This window comes from Mesoplodon bidens (assembly GCF_964165515.1).
Source record: "Mesoplodon bidens genome assembly, chromosome: 2".
NCBI lineage: Eukaryota > Metazoa > Chordata > Mammalia > Artiodactyla > Ziphiidae > Mesoplodon > Mesoplodon bidens.
In genome coordinates, this window is record NC_138177.1 from 48,902,182 (window position 1) to 48,926,311 (window position 24,130).

At 51.7% G+C, this 24,130-nt stretch overlaps 1 protein-coding gene across 1 annotated transcript; it reads right to left on the reverse strand.

Annotated features, from left to right (window-relative positions):
- Nucleotides 1-242: 242 nt before the first annotated feature.
- NUAK2 (NUAK family kinase 2) lies at nt 243-18,425 on the reverse strand. The gene is made up of 7 exons (XM_081223550.1): nt 18,094-18,425; nt 8,970-9,090; nt 6,206-6,357; nt 5,786-5,851; nt 3,749-3,868; nt 3,061-3,193; nt 243-2,377 (listed from the first exon to the last, which is right to left on the reverse strand). Exons 1-7 carry the CDS (start codon nt 18,337-18,339, stop codon nt 1,311-1,313), a joined length of 1,905 nt encoding a protein of 634 aa, XP_081079676.1. The 5' UTR covers nt 18,340-18,425; the 3' UTR covers nt 243-1,310.
- Between the last annotated feature and the right edge of the window lie 5,705 nt (nt 18,426-24,130).

Consider the following 24,130-nt stretch of genomic DNA (forward strand, 5'->3'; position numbering starts at 1 on the left):
TAGCCCAGCGCACCCTCCCCGCTGTGTGTTTACAAGGGCAGAACCGCTGATGGAGGTATAACAGGGAGTCCTTTGGAGCTAAGAGCTCGGTTTTTGGTGTGTGTTTTGTTTTTATGAAGGAGGTTCTCTTTTTTCCACCCGTGAGAGCCCAAGGGAGTGTGTGTTAAGAGAAAACCCAAAGACCTGTGCCCCACTCCCCCAAACAGAACCACAGAAGCTATTTTCCAATCATCGTTCTGGTTTTTAATGGGGTGGCTCTTTCTAGAGGGACCATCAGGTAGATGGAAACAGGGCGTGGAGTGAGGGAGCCAGAGACCCCTTCCAGATAGTGCGATGGGACATGTAGATTTATAAAAGGCCCCCGGCTTCCCCTTGATCAGTAGGGAATCATTGCAAAAATATCTCCCTTTACACAAAACTTAGATGTGTCATAGTGCATTTCCCCAGAACATAGTATTCACATTATTGAAAACAGTAAGATTCACTATTTTTAAAATGCAGAGCTGAAAACATAAAAATAAATAAGAACATTCTAGGCCCTGAAAGCCCAGAGAAACAGATACATCCATTCTCAGTAGCAGGAGCAGCTTGGAGGCTAGTGAAGTTCAGAGTCTTTGAGGTCCAAGGTGGGGTCCAGAGGAATCTGGGCCCCTTGAGATGATGTCCAATAGCAGCCTGAGGCTTTTCAAGTCTTTTAGATTCATAGCAGCGACTCCAGGAGGCTTGGGCCAGGTTTGGAGGATGAGAAAGGGGAGAGAACCTTTGAGGAAACAGAGGCTGTGTTCTCTTACTGCTCAGATAAAGAAGGAAGGGCACACTCTAGAAGACAATTCCCAGGACACCCCAGGCACATTAGGGGGGTGCCACACTCCAGTTTGAGTGGTTGGTGGAGATGGGAATGTGTATGTGAATAAAGAGTTTCCATCCCCACCTTGGCAGGAAGGCACCAATCACAAAACTTCCTCTTTATAGGAGCTGGGTGCTGAGAGTGCTCTTTCCAGCTCTCTGTGGCCCTACTATGTGTACAAGAAACAGGCAACCTGGACTCAGCCTTGGGCCTTCCTCTCTACTTCTCTACTCATTTCCCTTCTACTACCTTCTTGGTTCCATGCGGCTGAAGACATTGAACCCTCAGTGTACTTCACTTGCCCACTTCCCACATCCAGCCCTCCCCAGGGCTCAACTGCAAACCATCCCAGCCTTCTGGGCTGGGATGCTGGTCCTGGGAGGCAGGGAAGAAGGCATTTTCCCCTCAGGGTGCAGCCAGCTGCATCTTAGAGCCAGCCAGGATGGGGCAATGCCCCACACCTTCAGCTGAGCTTTGAGCGGACCCCCAGTGCCTGTTGGTAGGTCTCTGTCACCTCCTGGCAGTCCATCAGGGAAAAGCAGCTGTCCCCCAGGGGGTCCTGCCGCCAGCACCTCACGCCCCTGCTTCCAGGGCCCTCTGAGGGGGGCTCCTCAAGCCCCATGAGGTTGTCCACAGACACACAGCCCCGCAGTGGGGGCTCAGGGAGCCGTTCGGGCAAGTCCAACTGGTCAAAGGACTCAGAGGACAGGATGCTCTCCTCACTCACTGCCCCCGAGGGGCGGCTGGCCCGGGCTGGAGGGTGAGGTGAGGCCAGTTCATCCAAAGAACCGAAAGTGGTGTGGGTTGTGAGCTCCAGGGCTGCGTGGGAGAACTTGCCGTTATGTTTGAGGATGCCCTTGCGATGGAGCAGCAGCCCTGAGGCTTGGGGGGGCGTGTGCTCCATGGCGTCCCCACTTACAAACACGTCCCCTGCATCCAAGAGCTCCCCAGACTCACTGGGTTCAGGAGAGGAGTAGTAGCCGGATTCCCGCTGGCGAGACTTCTTGAGGATGCCCTTCTTGGGGAGGAGGGGGGCAGCCTGTCCTGAGCTCGCAGGGACGGGGCCAAGCTCAGGGTCCTCCCTTGCCCCTTCCGAGGAGGTTGATGCCTTCTTCTTGAGAATGCTTTTCGGCAGCTTGAGGTTGCCCTTGCCAGGGCGAGGGGAGGCGTCAGCAGCTGGGTCCCCCTGGAGAGTCTGGGCCATGTCATTCTCTTTGCGGGACTTCTTGAGCGAATGCTGGCGCTCCAGGCCAGGGGCGAGACTCCCGCCTCCAGGCGCATGCTGCTTGAAGAAGCTGCAGACCTTGGCCCCGTTCTCCAGGAGGGGGCGGGAGGACCGCCGGAGCCAGTCAGCCACAGAGGCCCGGCCAGAGTCGCTGCCGGTGCGCCTTCCCTCGTGCACAACAGCTTCCTGCTCCCCGACACGGGTGGCGTAGCCCCAGTTGACCCACCAGTGACTGGCCACATCCTCCAGGGTGGCCCGGCGGGTAGGGTTCACCATTAATAGCCACCGGATCAGGCCACAGGCGTCTAAAAGAAGAAGGAGAAGGGTTTCAGATCCATAGCCATGAGCATGGGCACCCACAGTCCCCCTCACTGGCTTACCCCCATTTGTGCTACGACACTGCTCACTCCTGTGTCAGATATGCCACTCCCACCTAGGGCTCCATACACGCCGCAGCCCAGGCCGGCTCCCCAGTCTCCAGCTTTCCTGGATTGACTGTCGGATTTCCTCTTCCATCCCACCACCCCTCAGGACCACCGCCATGTTTATGTGTTAGTGTGTATCCTCCTTTGCTCCACTGACATGCAACCCTCTGAGGGCAGGGACTGCTCAAGAGTAAACCAAGGTCCTCACACCTTTCTTCTTGCCTTAAACATCGTACGTGAAAGGACAAGGAGATTTCTAAGGACAAGGACAAAAGCAGTAGGAAATGAGACAATTGTAGCAAAGAGGATCTAAGCTAGACCTTAGGAAGCACTTTCCAAATATGATAAAGCTTGCCCATAAAGGAAGGAAGGAGCTATCCCTTCCTTCCTCGGAGGTCACGGACATAGGAGGCAAAGAGATGACGGCAGGAGTTGAGGTGGAAGGTACGCTCCATCTACAGTGGGCTGCCCTCTTCACTTTACTGTCACTGTTTAATTCCTGCCTCAGGAATGAGCAAAGGACACCCAGCACCTAGATGAGAACACCTACACCTCTCACTCACCAGAGGGTTTAGGCGGCTGCCGGTAGGCCCCATTGCTGATCTGTTTCACCAGCGTCTTATGGTCCTGCCCATCAAAGGGCATGGAGCCATGCACCAGGATGTACAGGAGAACACCCAGGGACCAGCTGTCCACCTGAGGGAGAGAGAGGATCAGCCAGGGCCTCCTCATGCCACAGGCTAGAGGGCTTCCAGCCTCACCTTCATTCAATACCATGGGGAAAAGGGAGCCCATGTTGGAGAACTCAGAGCCCAGTGTAGCTGAGGACCACCTCCTTCTAGTACCCAGGGGCAGAGAGGGTGACACTGCAGAAGGGACTGAGGTTCACGGGGAGAGCTGCTGTCATTTGCCTCCCCTTGGGAGGAGCAGCCACAAACACAAGATCAGTGACGAGGTCATCCCTTCTGGGCCAGGAGTGGTGGTTGTGACAGATACGATCCCTCCAGGGAGGCTGGCTGGGGGCTGGGAGAGGAAATGGGAATGTGGAAGGTGAGGCACAGAACCAGACTGGGGGTCAGAAGACTTAAGCTCTTGTTCCAGTTTTGCCACTCCCGCTAGAGACCCGGCCACACACTACTTTGGTGGGGAAGTGAGTTTTTTGATCTGAGAAAGGGAATAACTAGAAAGCCAGAGCATCCCTCTCTCAGGATCTAAGCTGAGGCAGGCTGGCGGAGGAGTCCAGACACTTACCTCTGGGCCCGTGTAGGGCTTCCCGTTGACGATTTCGGGCGAGGCGTAGAGGGGGCTCCCACAGAATGTCTGCAGGAACTTGCCTTGGTGGTAGAGGTTGGAGAGGCCAAAGTCAGCGATCTGCAGAATTGGGTCAAACACAGGCAGGGGTCACACCAAGGCCTGTGTTGTTCTATAGCTCCTGGTCTGCCCCCCGCCAGACCCCAGGGAAACCCAGGCCCTAGCAGGAGGAAAGAGTGCCCATGACCCCTACCCCATACCGGGCACCACCAACACAGCTCAGGCCGTGGAAGAAAGAGCCCTTTGGAGGTTATGTCAATGAGGAAAGCCTAGGCAGAGGTGTCGGGGAGCTCCAGGGTCCTCACTGTTCCCCAGGCCCCTTTGCTCACGCTGTACTCTACTCCAGGGATGCTCTCTCTGCCTGCACACATCCTCCTGACCCAGCAAGCCCACCTCCTCCAGGAAGCCTTCCATTGCCCTGAGATCTCCTCCTCCCATGAAGCCCTACAATTTGCAGCGGCTCACGGTGGCCCCTGCTTGTCAGTTCCGTCTCCTCACACTGCCACATCAATATGCTTCCCATGCTGACCTCCTGCCCCCACCCCTCCTGCAATTCCTAGCACAGCTGTGACCCATGGGCGGGACTAATGGCCACTTATTGACTGAAGGAAGGGTCTACCAGTTGGAGGGGGACAGACAATGTCTCATGCCAATGCCATGAACCTCAGAAGCGAGCTACCCCATGACTTGGGCTTGGGCTGCCCTTCCCAGCAAAGAATGCATCTCTCTTCCCACACCCGGGCAGGAACGTAGTGGCGGGACTGGGGTCAGCCCAGTATAGCTGAGAAGCAGTACTGAAGGAAGAACAAAGATTACGGCCATGGTTATAGCCCAGGAGAAGGGATCTTCTTACAGGACTTCCTGAGCCCTCTGATATTGAGGGTTTGAGGGGCCCCAAGCCCATCTTCTCATTCCTCAGAAAGACCCTTCCGCCAGCTATCCTCAGACAAAGGCTCAGGTCAATGCCCTTTTGCTCCCAACCTCTTCATCCCCAGCAGGGGGTCATGTGTGCCCAGGGTGGGGAGAAGTTGTTTATGAACTCTGGCTCCTTCATTTATGGGTTTTATTGGCCTCCTATCAAGCAGTTATCAGTTGAAGCCTATAATGAGGCAGATGATTGGTGCAGATGGGAAGGTTCGTGCCTGCCTGGGTTGTGTAGATTTATTGGCTCTGGCTTCCCCCTCCCTGGTCAGCATCAAAGAGAGCCCCACCTACTCCGGGAATTGGTAAGGAAAATGAACTCAGTGCCAGGGCACCTCAGGGCACAGGTCAGGGGCCACTGGGGAAACGACTATGATCTGGGTTCGGGAAGATTCTGAGGAGGGTCCGACTGCAGAGTCAGAGCCCTTCCAGGTATCTGCAGGGGCCAGCCCTTGCCATCTCCCCTTCCAGCCCTGAGACCTGAGTTTATCACATCAACCTGAACTTCTCAGGCCTAAATTTAACTACTTAGACATGGGAATTCAGCAGCTGCAGAAAGCAGGAAGCTGGCTCTGGAGTGCTTGCTGTGGTGAAAGGTGCTCAAGGGCTACCTAAATTGTGGCAGATTAAAGTGCACGTGCGTGCGTGCATGCATGTGCATGCATGCAGGTGGGGAGAACTCAGGCCATGGCCTCTCCGTGCTAGTCCCAAGGCTGTGAGCAGAAGCCAACCTTAGATCTAGACTCCTTCAGCCCTGTGACGTTAAGAGCACTGGTCAGGGAGTCAGAAGACTGGTTCTAGCTGAGGCTCAGCCACTCGCTAGCCATGGGACCTTATGCAAATCACTGCTTATCGCAAGGCCTCAGCTTTCAATCCATAGAATGAGGTACTGAAATGGATGATGGCTAAGGTCCTTATCAGTACCCATATAAGAGTCTGAGCTTTGCTCAACTCCTTCTGGAACCCCCTAGGGGCTTAGAGATGCTTGGCAAGGGGACAGTGCAGACAGGCTAGGGAGGGGTAGGGAAGCAGCTTTAAACAAGAAGTGAGGCTCACCTTGATATTTCCACTGGCATCTAAGAGGATGTTCTCCAGCTTGAGATCCCGGTGGACAACCCTGTTCTGAAAGAGGGAGGGAAGAGGCTCAGGGGAAGGCCACCAGGGAGGGAAGGACATGAGGACCTGGTCTGGACAGTGAGGGAAACACAAAGGGGGCCGAGTGGGGGTGAGCACAGGTAGGTGGGGAGGCCCATCTTTATTGGTACATACTACAACAAATCATGGTCCTTCCAACCCCAGCCAAGAGACTTGAAGCCAGAGACACCAACATTCCCTAGGCTGAGTCCAGAATTGAGTCTTGCCTCTTTCGATCTCCCTGTGTGATCCTGGACCAGTCATGGAATCTCTCTGGTGAAACCAGCCCCCGAGCCCCAGGAACCACCCCCTCAGCACAGGGCTGAGGCGGGTGCCGCTCACCTGGTGGCAGAAGTGCACGGCGGAGACAATCTGCCGGAAGAAATGCCGGGCTTCGCGCTCGCTGAGCCGCTGCCGCTCACTGATGTAGTCGTATAGGTCGCCCCGGCTGGCGTACTCCATGACGATCACGATCTTGCTGCTGCTCTCAAACACTGGGGCAGAGCAAGGCAGGAATGTCAGGCCCCTCCAGAGTGCACTGCTCCCAGGCCCCCAAACCAGACAGGACCTCCCACCAGAGACATCTGCTAATGAGGCAGGACAGTGCCCCCTGATGCTCCCCACACCTTCCAGTAGCAACGAATTAAGGCCAAGGGAACTGGCTCACCCTCCCTTTCCTTGGAAGTTCAGGCTTCTGAGGATTCTTAACACTACCCTGGAAATTCTGAGACATCACTGGATGAGAATGAAAAACGAGGCTCTCTGGTTCAGAATCCAGTACTTTTTTGTCTCGTGACCTTGGGCAAATCTCTTCTGGATACATCAGTAAGAACGTAGGTTTGGGATTTGAATCCTGGCCCCATCGTTTACTAGCTGGGTGACCACGGCAAGTTATTCAATCAGTGTGCCTCAGTTTCCTCATCTGAAGAGGGATAATGATATCCCTCTTCAGTCACAGAGCTGGGGCGAGGAATAGATAAAAGTTAGTCGCAGCTCTCAGGCTGGCTGAGCAAGCAGGTGTGGGCTCTGACATACAAGCAAGCACTCAATAGACTGTACCTACTGTTATATTTATTATCAGCATCCTCATGCATAAACTTGAAAAATAATGCCCATAATAATGCCTGACTTGAGGATCAGAAGAGGGATAAAAGTATGAAAGTGCTTTGTAAACTGTAAAGTACCATGGAGAGCTGAGATATTTATCACCCTTAACATCTTTGACTTCCCGTCCAGAATATCCAGGCTGGGGCTTTGTACATAGAAATGATCAATAAATATTTGGTAATTAATTGACTGGCCGGGCTCCTGGCAGCCAGCCTACTCCAGCTGGCTCATCTCCATGTGAGGAAGGGGCCCTATTGCCACCTCAGGCCTTGTCTTGCCTCCTGGAAAAGTAGGGAATGTCTGGTTCACCAAACTGGCCCTTCAGCAGGGTGTGTGTCAAAACATGTATGTCTGTGACATTGCATCTTTGTGTCAAACGAGTCCTATGAGTTTGGCTTGCTCAGCCAGCCCCAGAGAGATTACTGTCTAACCTGTGAGAAGGAGCTAAGAGAGGAGGCTTCTCCCAAGAAGAGTCCCAGCTCCCAGGCAGTTGTATACATGGTTAGGAGGACTGTGCTTTTTCCTAGGGGAGCACAGTGGCCCAGACTGCTGGGGGGTGCCTAGCTGAGGCTCCACCCCTGTGGTTCTCCACATCTCTGCAGGATGTGTGCAAACTTTGTGCTGTAAAATTGGGGGTCAGGAGCCAGCCAGGGCACATTCTGGAGAGCAGCTATGTTAGAAGTCAGTTCTCAGGACTGCAGCCTTCCCCCCAGTCCATATCTCTTGAAGTCGGTGGATGGGGATGGATCTGGGGGAGCTCTATCAGATACACAGTAACTATGACACCCCAACATCTGCTGAATCTGAAGGTGCAGTAAGTAGCAGCTACATCCTAAGCTTCAGAGCTCAGTTCCCAGACCTAGCTGTAGATATGGGTGGGGGGAAGAATTCACACACACACACAGCCCAATCACCAAGGTTAGCCTGGCTTAACCAATATTCTGTCATCTGCCCACTTCTCCCAGAGAAACAATTAGCCTTCCAGCCACCTGCTGGGGCTCCTCATGGGAAAGGCTCAGGCCACAGGGCCATGTCAGTGGCTCTGCCCTTAGTCTTTCTCTAAACAGAACTTGAGAGAGGAGACCTCTCTTTCTTCCTACCAGGAATATTCAGACTGAGGGCAAAGCCACAGGCTCCCTTTCCTCCTTCCTGCTGTTCCTGCCATTCCTCGCTTCCTGTCTCACTGATATTACGTAAAGGCTGGAAGCAGACAGGTGTGTGTGGGAGGCTGCTCCCCCTCTTTCCCTCATCACCCTCTCTTGCTCACTTTGTTGTCTGGGTCACAGGGAACAAGGCAAGGCAGCTGGAGTGGAAAGCCAGCACCGATGTCAGAGCAAGAGGAGGCTTCAAGAGACAAGGAGAAGTAGGAGCCAGCCCCATGGCGGGAATGATTCAGAGGACAGGAGGCGTGGCTCTTGGATGTATGAAGAAAAACAGCACCCACGCACCTGAGACGCGTGCAGGTCCCCGTATGTTTCATCCTCCCCCAGATTGCTAAGGATCTCATTGGTCTGGGGAGACAGTGTTCCAGTACGGAAAACCTAAGAACAAAAATGCCTACAATCTGTGGAGTTCCTCCCATGAGCGGAGCACTTGGTGACATTTAATTTGAATTTTTTTTTTTCGGCAGTGCCACAGGGCATGCGGGATCTTAGTTCCCTGACCAGGGATCAAACCCGTGCCCTCTCAGGTGGAAGCACAGAGTCCTAGCCACTGGACCACCAGGGAATTCCCTGGTGACATTTAATTTGATCTTTGCAACAACCCTGTGATGTAGGTGGGATTATCCCATTTTACAAATGAGGAACTGAGGCCCAGAGACTAAATTAAATGAGTTGTCCAAAGTCATATAGCTGGGTTTCAAATCCAGCTTTTGCCCAAGCCTAAAGCCTGTGTCTTTTTTACCTCTGTGTCATCTGTTCCGACTGGACACACACACACACACACACCACACACACACACACACACACACACGGCTTCAAATGCTCTGTCTCTGTACCTTCGTGGATGGCAATGACGTGGGGGTGGTTGAGTGACGACATGATCTCAATCTCTCGCCGAATGTGCATCAGATCTTGCTCATCTTTGATTTTGTCTTTCTGGATCAACTTGATGGCCACCTGGGAGCAGAGAATGGAGGAGAGTGAGGAGAAAGGTCTGGCACATAAAGGTGTCCCTGAGGACAGTATGGGAGCCCTGACCCTGGTGATCTGCCTACAGCTGCTACAAAGGCCACAGCGTACACGCAGAGAAGCCTCTCCATCCTTCACTGGGGCGGGCGGCAGAGAGGCTGGAGGGAACCTTTTATGTTATATATGTTTTACCACACACAAAAAAATCACCCAAAAAAGTTATGAAAAAAATGCTAGTCTCTTCGGTCTAGGTAAGTACTGTCTCTCCCCCTGCAACAAACAAACAACTAGACAGTTAAACAGAGTCCTCCGGGCTTTGCTATCTTGTCCGTAAAGGTGAAAATGCCATTTAAGGATTAAACTCTCTGGCTGGTACATGTGGTGGGTTCAGGAAGGGTGGAGGGAGGCAAGAGGAAGTGGAGAATGAACTGCCAAGAAGCAGTTTAAGCAAAGCTCTTAGAGACTGAGGCATCTCGCCCCCTTCTCTGTTCTACCGCACTGAGCAGCGATGGTGACAGAGTACCAACAGCGCGTGCAGTGTGTGGGGAGGACACCGCGTGGTGAGTCAGGGGACCTGGGCCCTCCAGGCTCTGTTGTTGTGCTCATGGGCAAGGCCCATGCCCTCTCCCAGACTCGTTTTCTGTGAAATAAACAGGTTGGACTAAGATGTCTGGAGTGCTTTCCTGCTTTGACTCTGTGAAATGACCATATAAATGCCCTGGGGCCCTCGGAGGCTACAACGCTGGCATCAGGTGCTGGGCGGGTATGGGGTGGGGTGTCACAGGGCTGGTCAGTTCCTGACAAGTCCTGTCCAAGGACACAAATGGTAAATACAAGACTTCCCCTTCACAGGAGCCGGGCAAGTTATGAGAAATCCCAAGGCATAGGCTGAGGAAAACAGCTCCTCGTTCATTTCCCAGAAGGGTTCGCCTCCCCTCAAGGTTCAAAAGGAGGAGGAAAAAAGGGAACCCAGAGCCCAAGGGGCGGGGCCTCTAATCCCCCTTTCACAGGGCTCTGGAGGCAGACAAAGGCTTCCGGCTCCGCTCCGGACCGCGGGCCTCGGGCCTATGTCCCCCTCAGACAAGAATGCGGAACAGCCGTAATCCTGTAAGAGGAGCAGCTCACAATGCCCTGGGCCTGGTCACCCCGGCAACGGGCCAGGGATGGCGTGCCCTCCACCCCGCTCCTCCCCTGGAGCTGCATCCATGAAAGAGGGGAGGCCCGGCTCTCTCGCCCTCCCAGAGCAGGGCAGGGAGGACAATGGCAGCAGGAGGGACGGTCACCATGGAGTCTCCTGCCCAAGCCCCTGGAGGGGCCCACGCTGCAGCTGCAGGGACCAGGCTGCACCTCAGGAGCTCTCTTCACGCCCCCCACCCCTTCTGCTCCAAACCACCCCAATGAGCTAAGCAGAAAAATCCCTGGCTTAGAATTGACCAGGGGGTGGGGATGGGGGGAAGGGGCTTAAATCCTCCTCCAACCAGCCTGGAGCTTGGTTCCTGAACACCTCTCCATACCCTTTTTCTCTCCCTGAAGGGGAGATTTTATGGATTAGTTCTTTTCTCTCTGAATTCTTTGTTTTAAAAATCAGACAATACAGTGAAGCTTCAAGACAACTCTTGTTGCTCCTAATTCCAACCCACTAGAGCCACTAAAGTCTCTCCTACATAGAAACTCCAGAGCTGCAACTGTCTTGATATATCAGATAATGTTCTAATAATTTTTCAGTTATGAATTACCACTGCAGAAAAGAATTACGGTCTTATAACTGCAAAAAATGAACTCTAAGTACCAATGAAAGAGAGTTGTCATTTGTACATGAGGACACACCAATCCAGTGGCAACTAAACGTGTTTGCCAAGACTTTAAAGGTTATGATGATTATAAATATGAACATAAATGCCTGCACTGAAACGTAATTGCATTACTTGGTGGTGGGGCTCAGGGCAGGCTACCCCAAACTGTCACTTTGGCATGTGGATGATTTCGAGCTGAAGACAATGAAGGCTCAGCAGACTCAAGAAGAGCTTTTCATCCCTCCCTTAACTGCATTAAAGAATTTAGATAGGAGGCTTGTACCGGAGAGAGCGCTATTAGCAGAGATAATTTTTTTCATCAGGAAGACTTATCTGCATGGCCCAGCAAACATTCATCTACCAAGCATTTGCTCTTCCCATCTTTCTGTGAATTGCCTTCCTCCCCTTTCAAGTGCCAGACCCCTACCCCCTTCTCCTTAGCTCAGGATGGCATGTAAGCCTCAATTGCCAGACTGTTGGGGAGCCACATATTTGGGGGGGTTCCTGTACATGTGAAATTAAATTTGTTTTTCTCCTGTTAAAAAAAAAATCAGACAATAGATAAAATGTCATGAGCTCTTCAGATAAATGCCCATAAGACTGAATTAACAGATAGTAAAAAAAAAAAATCACACATAAATCACATACCTAGATAATGAAACAAACATCTGAGAGCTTAAGATACACACATATTCACAAACTAGGCATATCTTGGATGTACAATTGTACACATACAAACATATACAATGAGATAAATCATCGTGGGCCAGGGAGCAGAGCTCTAAAGAAGACAAGGCCTAAAAGAAATGAGGTTTCCGGGCTTCCCTGGTGGCGCAGTGGTTGAGAGTCCGCCTGCCGATGCAGGGGACGCGGGTTCGTACCCTGGTCCGGGAAGATCCCACATGCCGCGGAGCGGCTGGGCCCGTGAGCCATGGCCGCTGAGCCTGCGCGTCCGGAGCCTGTGCTCCGCAACGGGAGAGGCCACAGCAGTGAGAGGCCTGCGTACCGCAAAAAAAAAAAAAAAAAAAAAAGAAATGAGGTTTCAAAAAAATAAAGGGCTCTGAGGGGTTCTAGAAGGAGTCCCTGCATGGGTAGAGGGTGTACAAGTTGAATCCTGAGATCTATTTCTTTCAACTCTGGAAGTGTACGATTTTTAAATCAGAATTGTTAATCCTTAGTGGACAGTTCTGTCCTCCTGCAAGCTCATGCTCTGGCCTCAGGGGGTGAGGTCAAGGACCGCCCCCCCCGCATTGTCTATATTAGGTCTTAGGAGACCACAGCTTGGCTGGCACTTTCCAGGAAAGAAACAACTTAGGTCATCATGCCTCCACCAGTCCCCAAGCAGGTGACAGACAAGAAGAGCCATGTATCACTGCCCTGGTGGGGCTGGGCCACTGTTCCCCCATCTATCCTAGTCCCACTGGACAGACCTCAACTGTTTACTGGTGAACACAAATCACAAATACATATTTATTGGTTAAGTCATTGGGCTGATCCCTGACTGATGGGACCAGTGCCCAGATAAGACTTTCTGCCCTTTTTCCAAGGCATGGGTGGAGAGTCACCCATGTTTATGAGAACTCATTTTCAGGGACCTTTGTTCTCATCTGCAATATAGTTGAGCAACCACTCTTTAGAATTAAAATATAGTGACTAGAGGAAAGGAAGAGAAAAACAATCGTTGAATGGATCACCCAGAGGTAGGAAGGCCACCTCCCTGGGGACAATGCTGGGTCATCCCGTATAATTATTAATAGTGCCCCTTTTACTCCACAAAGTATTCAAGTTGAGATGTTATATTATACAGCCACCCTACTCAGAGGGGGCAGGAAACAGAGGCACAACAATGACAATATAAATGTGAACACCAGATCAGTGGAGGGGTGTCAAGAGCCCAGGTATCTAGTCTTTATTTGCCCCTTTGGAGCTACGTAACTCAAGACAAGTCACTTAAATGATCCTGTTAACTGGCCTGGCTAGTTTTAATGTCCTCATCTGAAAAATAAAAGGACATTTATCCTCCAAACATTTGCTGAATGCCTACTACGTGCCTGGCGCTATGGCAGGTGCCTGGCGCTATGGTAGGTGTTGGGGATTCAGACAAAAATTGGATAGTCCCCGCGCCAAGGCCCTTGGTCCAGTCTCGTGTGATGAACATGACGGTTGAGATCCCTGCCTGCCCAGGGGCTCCAGGAGCACTGGAGAGCTTCCTTTGCCTGGAGGGGCAGGGCAACTCACCCCTGGGAGAAAACTCTGTTTTAGATCTTGAAGGAAGAGTGGGGTTTGCCAAGCCGAGGTGGGCAGGCCTTTGAGGGGGGCAGTGCAACAAGGGCAGAGAGAAAGGTTTGAGCACAGGCCAGAAAGAAAGGAAAGGAACTATATACGAATTTGCACATTAGGATCTCTAAGCTCCCTTCCAAACTCTAGCATTCTCTGCTGAGCTTCTTCAGAAATGGGTCACGTGCTACTATGCCAGGAAGGTGCTAGCCAAGGATTGTTATAATAGGTTTATTCAGAGGCCCCATGCTATATCTATGTTTACCTGCCTAAGCAAAATTCCTACTGATACCAGCCCAGTGATTTTCTTGCCCCTGTGGCCCTGCATGCTGGAAAGGCAGCAGGGCTAACTCCTTATCCCATTTTGTAAATGGCAAACACTAAAGTCCAGAAAGGTGACTCTTCCGAGGTTCCTCAACATATCAAGGCTGTCAGGACCCAAGATGGAGGAGTGTTGCCTGGAGAAGCCAACCACCTCAGAAGACAAAAGTTCCTTGCAGATGCTCTGCCCTGCCTCCAGCTCCCTGCCTCCTACCCCTGGAGAAGAGAATGCCCCACACCCTGCCATGGGCCAGGCTGTGCAGTACCACCAGCCACCCTCATCCCACTTACAGATATACAAAGACGCTGGAGAGATGGGCACTGGGGCTCAATTGGTTAAACACTGCCTTCTCTCCTCCCAGTCCCCACAGGAACTCAGATCAAGAATAATCTGGGGCTTCCCTGGTGGCGCAGTGGTCGAGAGTCCGCCTGCCGATGCAGGGGACACGGGTTTGTGCCCCGGTCCGGGAAGATCCCACATGCCGCGGAGCGGCTGGGCCTGTGAGCCATGGTTGCTGAGCCTGCGCGTCCGGAGCCTGTGCTCCACAACGGGAGAGGCCATAGCAGTGAGAGGCCCGCGTACCACAAAAAAAAAAAAAAAAAAAAAAAAAAAGAATAATCTGGATTCAGGAGAGGATGGCAGAAAGGTCTTACAAAAAGAAGATCTAGAGGTACTGGTTTCAGGTGCCCGGAGAGAGGGTACAAGCTGGGCATCTCTGGTCATAGCTATCACCCAGAGTTGGAGCCAAGATCCTTGACTCCTTTTTGGCCTTTCACGGAGCAGCTGCCTCTGGGAGGTGGGGCAAGGAGCTGGAGGATGACCCATTTAGATAATGGAGGAGAGGTTGGGCTGGGCTGGCCAGGGCTGGCAGAGTGGGGATGGCTCACCATCCCACCAAGTCTGCCAGAGAAACAGGCTGGGAGCAGGAATGGGCTCTGAGGGGAGGCTGAGCTGCTTCCCCTAAACCCCATGCTGTGCCCACCCTTTCTTTGCCCACTCTGCCAGGCTGCCAGGCAAGGTGCTTCCCTGCCCAGCCCTCTTGTGTGGTTTGGCCAGAGCCCAAGGACAAGAGTCACCTGCAGCTGGAGTCTCCCCCCCTGCTGCTGAGCAGGCAGATGCAGGAGGAGCTGGGAGGGCAGCACCACACAGAAGAGGCCGCTGGCAGCTGGCCAGGCGGGAGCCCTTCTCTGGATCAGGGGCCAAAGGAGAGGCTGGGACTTTAAACAAAGTAGAGACCAAAGGGCTTAGGGAAGCTGAGCACAAGCCATTCTCTTGCTCAGGGCAGGACAGACCCACGGTGGGGGGACTCTCCCTCCCCCAAGAGAGGGAGGGTAGGACCTCAACAAAGCCAGCCTTGCTGGGATAATAACACTGTGTGTGTCAGCTACTGTGCTGAGCACTTTACATATATTATCTTATTTAATCCTATGAGGATCCCACGAGGTAAGAATTATTATAATCCCCACTTTACAGATGAGGAAACTGAGATACACAGAGGTCACAGAGCTGGTAAGCAGTAGAGCCAGGATTTTGAATGCTTGCACTCTGATGCTGAGCTGAGCAGTCTTCCTGACAAAGTAAAAGCCTTGAATGTAGTGTAGCTCACCTACTCGGGATCTCTCGACATTGTCAGTATGTATGGGGTTGGGGGTTGTTCCCAGTGACTCCTCCCACCCTCAGCGCGCCTGGAGCTCTGGGAAAGAGCTAGCTGTTGGAATGACAAAGCACACTGAGGCAAGCCTGGGCTCAGCCCAAAGCCAACTCCCAGTCCAAGACTCAGTATTGGTCATCTAGCGCCTGGGGTGGTCAAGTCAGGAGCCTATGTTGCAGGCATGCCACTAGCCAGCCACAGAACATGTCACCTTCCCTCTCTGGATCTCAGTGTCCCCATCTGTCAATGAAGGAATCAGACCATCTCAGTCATTTTCAAACATTTTGAAATCCCACACAACAATCCAATATATGAGACAGAAGCACCCCTGCCCCAGATCACTGTCCCCTTGGACTTCCCTGTGCTCCTCATGGAGTAAAAATTCCATGCAGATCAACCTAAAGGCTTTGGGGGACGCCACCGTTCCAGGGACCCTAGCAGGTGTTTTTCTTTTTAGGGGAGGGGTTGTCAGGAGAGCTGTGAGAGTCAAAGGAGGAAATGCCATGTGGCTACCAGGAGTGTAGTCAGAGCTAGAAGATCCAGAGCAAATATTGGTTTTTCCTTTAATGCCCTCCTGGAGGAGCCATTAGTCCTGCCCACCTGCCCCTCCCTCCGGACAATCCCATCTGGCCCGAGAATCCTATCCAGGCAGGGTGGGAATACGAAATGTGGTGGAGAGAAATTGAGATGGAAGTCACCCAGCGGGCTTTCCTCTGAACCCTCAGTTCAGTTTGAGGGGAGGCTGTGGGCTGCTCCCAAACCCCTCTCCCCCACTGAAGATCCTGAGGCACCAGGTTGGTCTCTCTTCAGGGAGAAGAGTGAAGAGACAGGAATGGGGGTGTGGTGGGGGGAGGATTCCTCTCCAGAATTTTGAGAAACCGTTAGCAGCGTGTACAGCTGCTCTCCAAGGAGGAGGGAGACCCTGAGCAAGCTCCCAGCAGAAGTACAGGGTGGTCTATGGATCAGGGAGCTTTAGGGCAGGTCCCACTCCTCCTGATATTGGCTCCCTGCATACAACAAGAGACATGAAGCCAGGGAGAACCTTCTGAATTCTCTCTGTTCTGATGTAATAAGAGCTGGAATCCCTGCCTACAGCCACTGAGGTCTGAAAACTGAAAGCTGGTTTATCTCATTCCAGAATCAATGATCTCTCTTTCTCTCTTTCATACACACACAGAGACACACATGCGGTGACCCAGGTCAAGAGCTTAATGGGATTTCTGAACTTCAATCTCAGTTTCCAGGCCACCCCAGTCCCCCCAATCCTGTCTGCCCCCCAAAAGAGGCACGAGCCACAAGCAGCTATTTTCCAGCTGAGCCCCTGACAAAGCCTGGGCCCAGCTGTCTCCTGCCTGGAGCCTCACCGGGCCCTCACAGTTTATAGAAAGAGAAAGAAAAGGAAAGCCAGGAAGTACATGATTGCCCAATAGCTGAACCTGGCAGCAGGCAACTCGGGACCGTGCCAGGTGTTAGCAGGAAAAACATACTCGGTCCTATTTATGAGGCCATAATCCACTCCCTTTCCCCAGCATCCACTCTCCTTCACCAATGAAATGACTCCTTGAATTTCAAACCAGCTACTGGCTGCAAAAGCAAACAATCTGGGGAGGTAACTGCTGCCATAGCTGATAGGGCAAACCATGGCCACCCACGCAGGCACACACACATACATGCACATCTCATAACCAGCACCCATCTGGATTTGGCAAAACAATCCCTAAACCACCTGCCCTAAAAGGCTTGTTAAAATACAGAGTATTTAGGGCCTTCCCTGGCGGTCCAGTGATTAAGGTTCTGCGATTCCACTGCAGGGGCCACAGGTTTGATCTGCATCCTGATCCCACATGCCAAGCCTGCAGGGCGCAGCCGTCCCCCCAAATACAGGTTATTTGGCCCCATCCTACACCTTCAGAATAAAATCCTCTGGGTGTGGAACTAGAGAAGAAGTATTTTAAACAAGCACCCAGGTGATTCCTATGCACATTAAACTCAAGTTTGGGGACCATTGTTAACTTTTGGCAAAACTGCTATCCCGCCGGGGCTGGCCTTTTCAAATATAAATACCAGTTCTCATGGCGGTTTCTATTGTCAGCAACAATTTAAATTCATATTTGTATCTCATTCTATCCTCATAGCAGCTGTGAGGGAGGCTGTGTTTTCTTCATTTTTGCAGAAGGGGAAACAGAGTACAGAGATAAAGTAAATTACACAAGGTTCCACAGATTACTACTACTATACACACACACACGTCCCAAATTAACAGGACACATACCTGAAAAGGCCCCAAACCCAAAGGTATCTTGGGGCACAGTGGATCTTTCACCAGAGCCTGGTTTCACATTTACCAGAATTAAAAACCCATCATAATGAAACTCTGACTCAATCTTAGACTTGGAAAGGACCTAAATGTCAAACCCACCCGCGCCCCCCGGGAGGGGGTGATATCTCCACAGTATGCTGGGCTGCCAGACTATTAGAACTGAATTGAGGAACTGGACACTTCATTCACTATTTCATTCAACTACACTCATTTACTAACCCCTTGCTAAGATCAGGTGCCTTCTACCTTCTCTTCCCCTCCCACTCTATTGGATAGTCTGTTACAAGCAAAATTCCACTTAAGTCTCATCGTCTTTAGGAAGCCTTCTCATCTCAGGACACCTTTCGTCCTCTGTGCACCCCGCCTCACTTATTAGGCAATCATCACTTGCTGACCGGAGTTGGTGGGGTTCTCAGGTCCACGACCATTGTCCCTACAACCATGGACAATTTCTACAGTGAACACTACCAGCACCCCATACACATACGCAACCTCAGCGCGGTAAAGACTGAATGCGGGCAAGTCCACCGAGCAAGGCACTAGCTCCCGGCCCACCCTCCATCACCCGCCGCCTGCGGCTAAGTCCCGAGCCGGGCCGGCTGGCGCCGCGAGAGGGAGCCGCACTCACCAGGCGCCCCGAGCTCTCCCGCGCCTTCTTCACCTTCCCGTAGGTCCCCTTGCCCAGGGTCTCCAGGAACTCGTAGCGGTGTCGCAGGTTGTGCTTGTGGTGGTGCCGCTTCACTGCCTGCTTCTTCATTAGGGGCTTGGGCGACTTGAGGAGCCCTTCGGCCAAAGGCCGAACGAGCTCCGCGGCCAGGGCAGCGGTGGCCGAGGGAGCCGGGCCGAGGCGCCGGGGGAAAGCCAAGGACTCCATGGCGAGCAGGTGAGCGAGGGCGGAGGAGGAATCGGCTGCGCGGAGAGAGCTAGAGCCCGGGGCGCCTGCCCACTCCCGGCGCGAGAATCCACAGCCGTACCAACGCGCGCGACCAGGCGCCGAATTCCAAGTTGTTATAAACGCCCTGAACTAGAGGCTCTGGCCACACCCGCCGGCGCCCATTGGCCTGATCGCTGGCTGCGCGTGACCAGGGCCGCCAGCACTGGCTTGCCGGGTCCCCGGCTCCGCCTCCTCCCGGAGCGGCTGGGAAAGGTGTCAATGGAGCCCCTCCCACCTGGGCCCCTGAGGGGCAGGCAAGGGGGAATGCCTTACGCCATAGGCGGCTACGCTGGGCAGGGCGGAGATGTTGGGGGGTTGTTGAGGGGGGTTGGGTGAGTGGCGGCGGGGGTTGATACGACTGGGGTCCAGAAATTTTGAGGGGCCCTGGAACAGCTCTTGCCCCTGAGAGCAAGGTGCCCCTTAGAGGCACCTGTTGTCTTTCCATTGTGCTGTTCTCAGTTAGCAAGGGGCAATCTGACGGTACTAGAGGTCACCAAAGTATTTCCCCTGAGTAATTTGCTTCTCTCAAGTCAAAATCTGTAAAGTCACTTGACCACTTCTTTAAGACCATAAGGAGGAAGGAGGGATGGAATGGGATGGAGGCAGACTCTCAAGTTGGAGGGCTAGGGGAGAGCTGTCTCAGGGTTCTGAATTCAACTGTCTTCAGTTGGATCAACCTTAATTGTATCCCAGAAATGCAGTTCTGGAAAGTTCTTACTTCTTCAGCAAATAAGGCTTCTAAATTTGAGTGGGTCCCTCAAGATGTGGTGGAATTTACGAAGCATTGGGAGGAGGTGGAGAGAAACAAAGGGAAACATTCATTCATTAAAAAATATATTACACTCCTACTATTTAACTTGTGTCCCTAAACCTGTAAATAGCTGCCCACTCAAATTTTCCTTTCTGTGATTTTGGAGCCAGGTAGGTCATGACATATGTCTTGGTTTTTAAGGCCTGGAGCAGAATCCCCAGGTCCAAAATCCCCATACTGAGTGTCATTTAGAGTGAAATGAGGATATCCACAGGCTCTCCTGCTTCATCTAGATGTGGAGTGTAATGGGGAGAAAGGAACATTTCCCCTTGAGTCTTCATGGTAGCTCAATCCTGTGCCCAAGGCCACACAACTGGTGAGAAACTGGCATAGCTGGGATTCAGAGGCCTCAGGAGGATGGTGCCTCCAGCTGTGTATTCAGGACATGCTGAAGATCAAGAAGGACTAGATCCCCAGTGACTGAAATTTATATTTAGTGTCTGCCCACTTTCCCACTTCCACTGATCCTTTCTATTGTGAGTTAGGGATGGAGAATGGGGCCGTTGGCTTCCTTTATAGCTGGAGAGGATACACTTATGCAGGAAACCAACACTGCTTCCCCAAATCTGGAGACCACAGGAGGTGGTAGCCAGTTTGGCGTTCTTCTCTCTGCCGACCTCCCCTGGGTTATCTGTGAAAATAGAATGATGCCCAGGTGAAAGTTCCCCCGATGTGCTCTTTCCTTTCCCCAATGAGAGCTGCATCCATTCCTGGGGCCCAGGTACCTGGGGCCATCTAGATAGATTAGGGCTCTCAAGAGGAAGCATGGGTAATATAAGAGCAAGTAAAGGACTGAGTGTTAGGAGCCCTGAGTTCTAGTTCTGACTGACACCAACCATGTCTGTGGCCTTTTACCCTATCACTTAGTCATTCTACAAATACTGGTGCCCACTAGGTGCTGGCCTATGGATATGATGGTGCCAGGGTGGACATGGTCTCTGAGAGTTCTCAGTCTAGTGAGAAATAAGCAAATCCTAGACAGAGGAAGATGTGTCCACAATGGGGGAAGAACAGAATGCCCTTGGGGTATATAACAGGAGGGAGCCCCTAGCCCAGAGAGGAGGAGGTTGGTCTGGGGCAGTTCCCTGCAGACAGAGCCTTTTAAGCTGAGACCTGAAAGACGTGAGACAGTTAGCCAGATGAATCAATATTTTCTCATAAGTAAGATGAAAGAATCATACAGATGAGCCTAAAATTCCCTTTCAAGCTTAATCAAGACTTCTATGAAATCTAGATTAATCTAGACCTAATCTAGATTCCAGGTATCCCTAACACTTAGCCCACTGCTAGGCACAAAAAAGGCACTCAAAAGATGTTTATGAACTAAAGGAATGCATGTGCAGTGGAATTCAAAGGCTAAAGTGATTTCCCTCTGTTCCCAGCTAAACTGACTATTGCGGGGGGGAGGGGGGGAGTTGGGGGTAGATCTTCCGTACCTCTTGGACCTTCCCCACCCTCACTTCAGCTTCCTTTGATCAGAATGTGAATCCCCATTTAGGGGGCAAGCCATGATAGCCAAAGTCTGCAGAGAAAAGAGATCTCAGTTCCAGTCAAGATGCAGCCTGCCGGCCTCTAAGGAACTACAAGAGAGGGCTTTAGTGATGAATGGACCTGGCTGCTGTCTGCCTACAGCAGACAGGCCAGGGAGGCAGACAAACAGACACAGAGCTGGAACAGCATACAACTCGGAAGTGATCTTAACTGTTGAAACTCAATGCTCAGATTCCTTAAAGGGAGACCTGGTCTGTCTCAGAGTGAGAATGCCTGACAGAGAATCTGATTACGTCAGGGGACTTGGCTGCCGGCAGGTATTGGGGAATTCCTGGGTCATGTGCTCGGATGTGCCCAGGAATCTGGGCTGAGCTGAGCCATCTCAATCCTGCCTGCCCCACCAGCCAGTTGCGGGGTGTTGGGGGGAAGCCTACTATTGGTGATCACTGTGTGAGGGGCTCTGGGATTAACCATTTATTGAGCCTACTAGGTGCCTCGCTGGGGAGACAGTTAGGAACAAATATCTGTGCCAGTCCTTGCACACTTCACAATCTGTGTGTGTCTGTGTGTGTCCAGACCAGCAGAAGAGGATGTTAACGTGGCTCAGAATAAGGACTGCTGTGATGTGTGAAGTGCAGGGTGCTCGTGGGAAAGCAGGTGAGGGATACCAAGGCCACGCTTTGGGGTATTTCTACTGAAAAAGAAATACATCTAAGATGACCCTTGAGGGGCAACTAAGCATTAGCTCCCTGCTCTCAGGAAGTTTACAGGTTAGTAAGGGAAATAAGATAAATAAAGTACCATCTAATCCAAAGCAGGAAGTGGGAAGGCTGGGGCTTCCCTGGTGGCGCAGTGGTTGGGGGTCCACCTGCCGACGCAGGGGACACGGGTTCACGCCCCGGTCTGGGGGGAATCCCACGTGCCGCGGAGCGGCTGGGCCCGTGAGCCATGGCCTCTGAGCCTGCGCGTCTGGAGCCTGTGCTCCGCAACGGGAGAGGCCACAACAGTGAGAGGCCTGTGTACCGCAGGAAAAAAAAAAAAAAAGTGGGAAGGCTCTCAAGACACAACATTGTAAGTCAACTATACTCCAATAAAAATTTTTAAAAAGTAAAATAAAAGCTAAGAAGAAGGTTAGATAGGTGGTTTGGTCAGTAGCACAAATTTAGGGCACAAGAGAGGCACTTAAATTCTTGAAGGAACTTCCCTGGTGGCGCAGTGGTTAAGAATCTGCCTGCCAATGTAAGGGACACAGGTTTGAGCCCTGGTCCAGGAAGATCCCACATGCCACGGAGCAACTAAGCCAGTGCGCCACAACTACTGAAGCCCGCGCAATGAGAAGCCCGCGCACCGCAACAAAGAGTAGCTCCCCCCAACCCCCGGCTCGCTGCAACTAGAGAAAGCCCGTGCACAGCAACGAAGACCAAATACAGCCAAAATTAAATAAATAAATAAATTTATTTTAAAAAATGCTTGAAGAAAATATGAAGGAAAAAGTTTTGAGTGTTAACCAAAAAATAAGCAACTTCTTGCAACTACACTATGTCTGGTCTCATACCATAAATTTCACATCCCCATATCTACACTGTTAATCCAGTCATTCCCTTGGAGAGATGAAAACAAACTATAATAAATTTAAACTATGTATGTATTAAAAAAAAAAGACAGGTACAAAATGCCACGTGGGGCTGAAAGGATGGGTCTTATTCTGGCTCAGGGGTTTGAGGGAGGGCCTCACAGGAGGCCAGTTGGACCTTGAAGGGAGGGTAAACTGTGATGAAAGACCTTCTGGGATGGGGTGGGGGTGGGGTAGGAGTGAGGGGAGATGCTGAGAGAGTAGTGGGGGCAGGAAAGTAGAGGGCCAGCTAAGCACTTTCTGGATCTGATGATCTGCAGGGGAGCTCCCAGGCCCTAGAGCATCTCCTGCCTTGGGATTTATCTCAGTATAGATGCCTTGGCCCCTCTTTCCTTTTCTCTGGAGAAAGGGCTGCTGCAAGCTAAAGGGCTCAGCTTACCACCTCTTGGCCTGAGACCTCAACCATTATATTTCCCTTCCTCAGAGCTCTGAGCTACAGCCCTCAGTAACTGACACTTTCGGGTGGTGGACAATATGGCCTTGAAGGTGCTGACCTTTCTTTCTCAGGGGCTGGTGGAACTGCTTGGTTAGGAACCTGCACGTTAGAAGTGGCCCTCCAAGATTGGGAGCTGGGCATCCGAAAACAGGATTGTGAATTCTGAAAGTCTCTGGCAAATTGAGATGCTTGACTCAATGCTGCCCTCTGCTGACCGAACTAAGCCTAGCAAGTTTTATGGGATGCCCGATGCTGTGACCACAAGTGGTCTGCTTAGGCAATTTGTTCATTTAATGAGAAATTTGTTCATTTCATTCATTCATTCATTCAACAAATATGTACTGAGCAACTACAATAATAGGTATAATGTTATCCGACATTTATTGAGCCAGCCCTGGTTCTAAGCATCTTAGATATAGTGTCATGTCCAAGACCACTCAGTCCTAGCTACGAGTAACACAGCTGGGAGGCAAACCCTGTCAGTCTTACATCACAACTCAAGTCCCTAAGAATCACATTGTCTTGTGGTGCCCACATGGGCTTCGGAAACACAAGATGGAACTGGTGAGCCGCTTACAATATAAATTTAGTAAGCCTTACCAGGAGTTTGGGGAATTTTGTGCTGCAAACACTGAAAACAGTCCCCAAGCTCTCAATTACAGTGGGAAATTGAATGTTATTCACAGGCCAGTCCTGAGAGGGATGTGACCAAGGAGAAGCTAGCTCTTCTCCCCAAGCCAGAGAGTTTGCACTGTCTCCCACCTGGAGCAGCAGGGAAATTACACACAGACGGACAGGAGTCACGAGTCCTGGGTTCCAGGGAATTCCCTGATGGTCCAATGGTTAAGAGTCCGTGCTTTCACTGCCGAGGGCCCGGGTTCAATCCCTGGTCAGGGAACCCCGCAAGTTGTGTGGTACAGCGAAAAAAAAAAAGGAGTCCTGGGTTCCAGCTCCTCTTTTACCACTACCCACATTGTTGGTCATGGCCAAGGACTTTCTCTTTGGGGTGCAGTTTCCTCATCTATAGAAAGGGATTTGGATAAATCAACTCTGAGTTCCATTTCAACACTGCTGTAACTTCTCTGCAATGTTTAAGTAGGGACAAATTAGAAATCTCAGTCATGCCTGTTCTTTTGCCCACCTGGCAACTGATTCCCTCACTACAGGACACTCAGGAGCCCCATTCCCGCTCCCACCCCTGGCATGATGTTTTGGCTTAGGAGTCTGACACCCTGGGCTCCAGGCTCTGCTCTGCCACTAACTGACTATGACTATCCCTTATCTCTCAGCAACTCTCTGGATAAGAATTATTCTCTTTTGCACAGCTAACACACTTACTGTGTGCTAGTCACTGTATGAA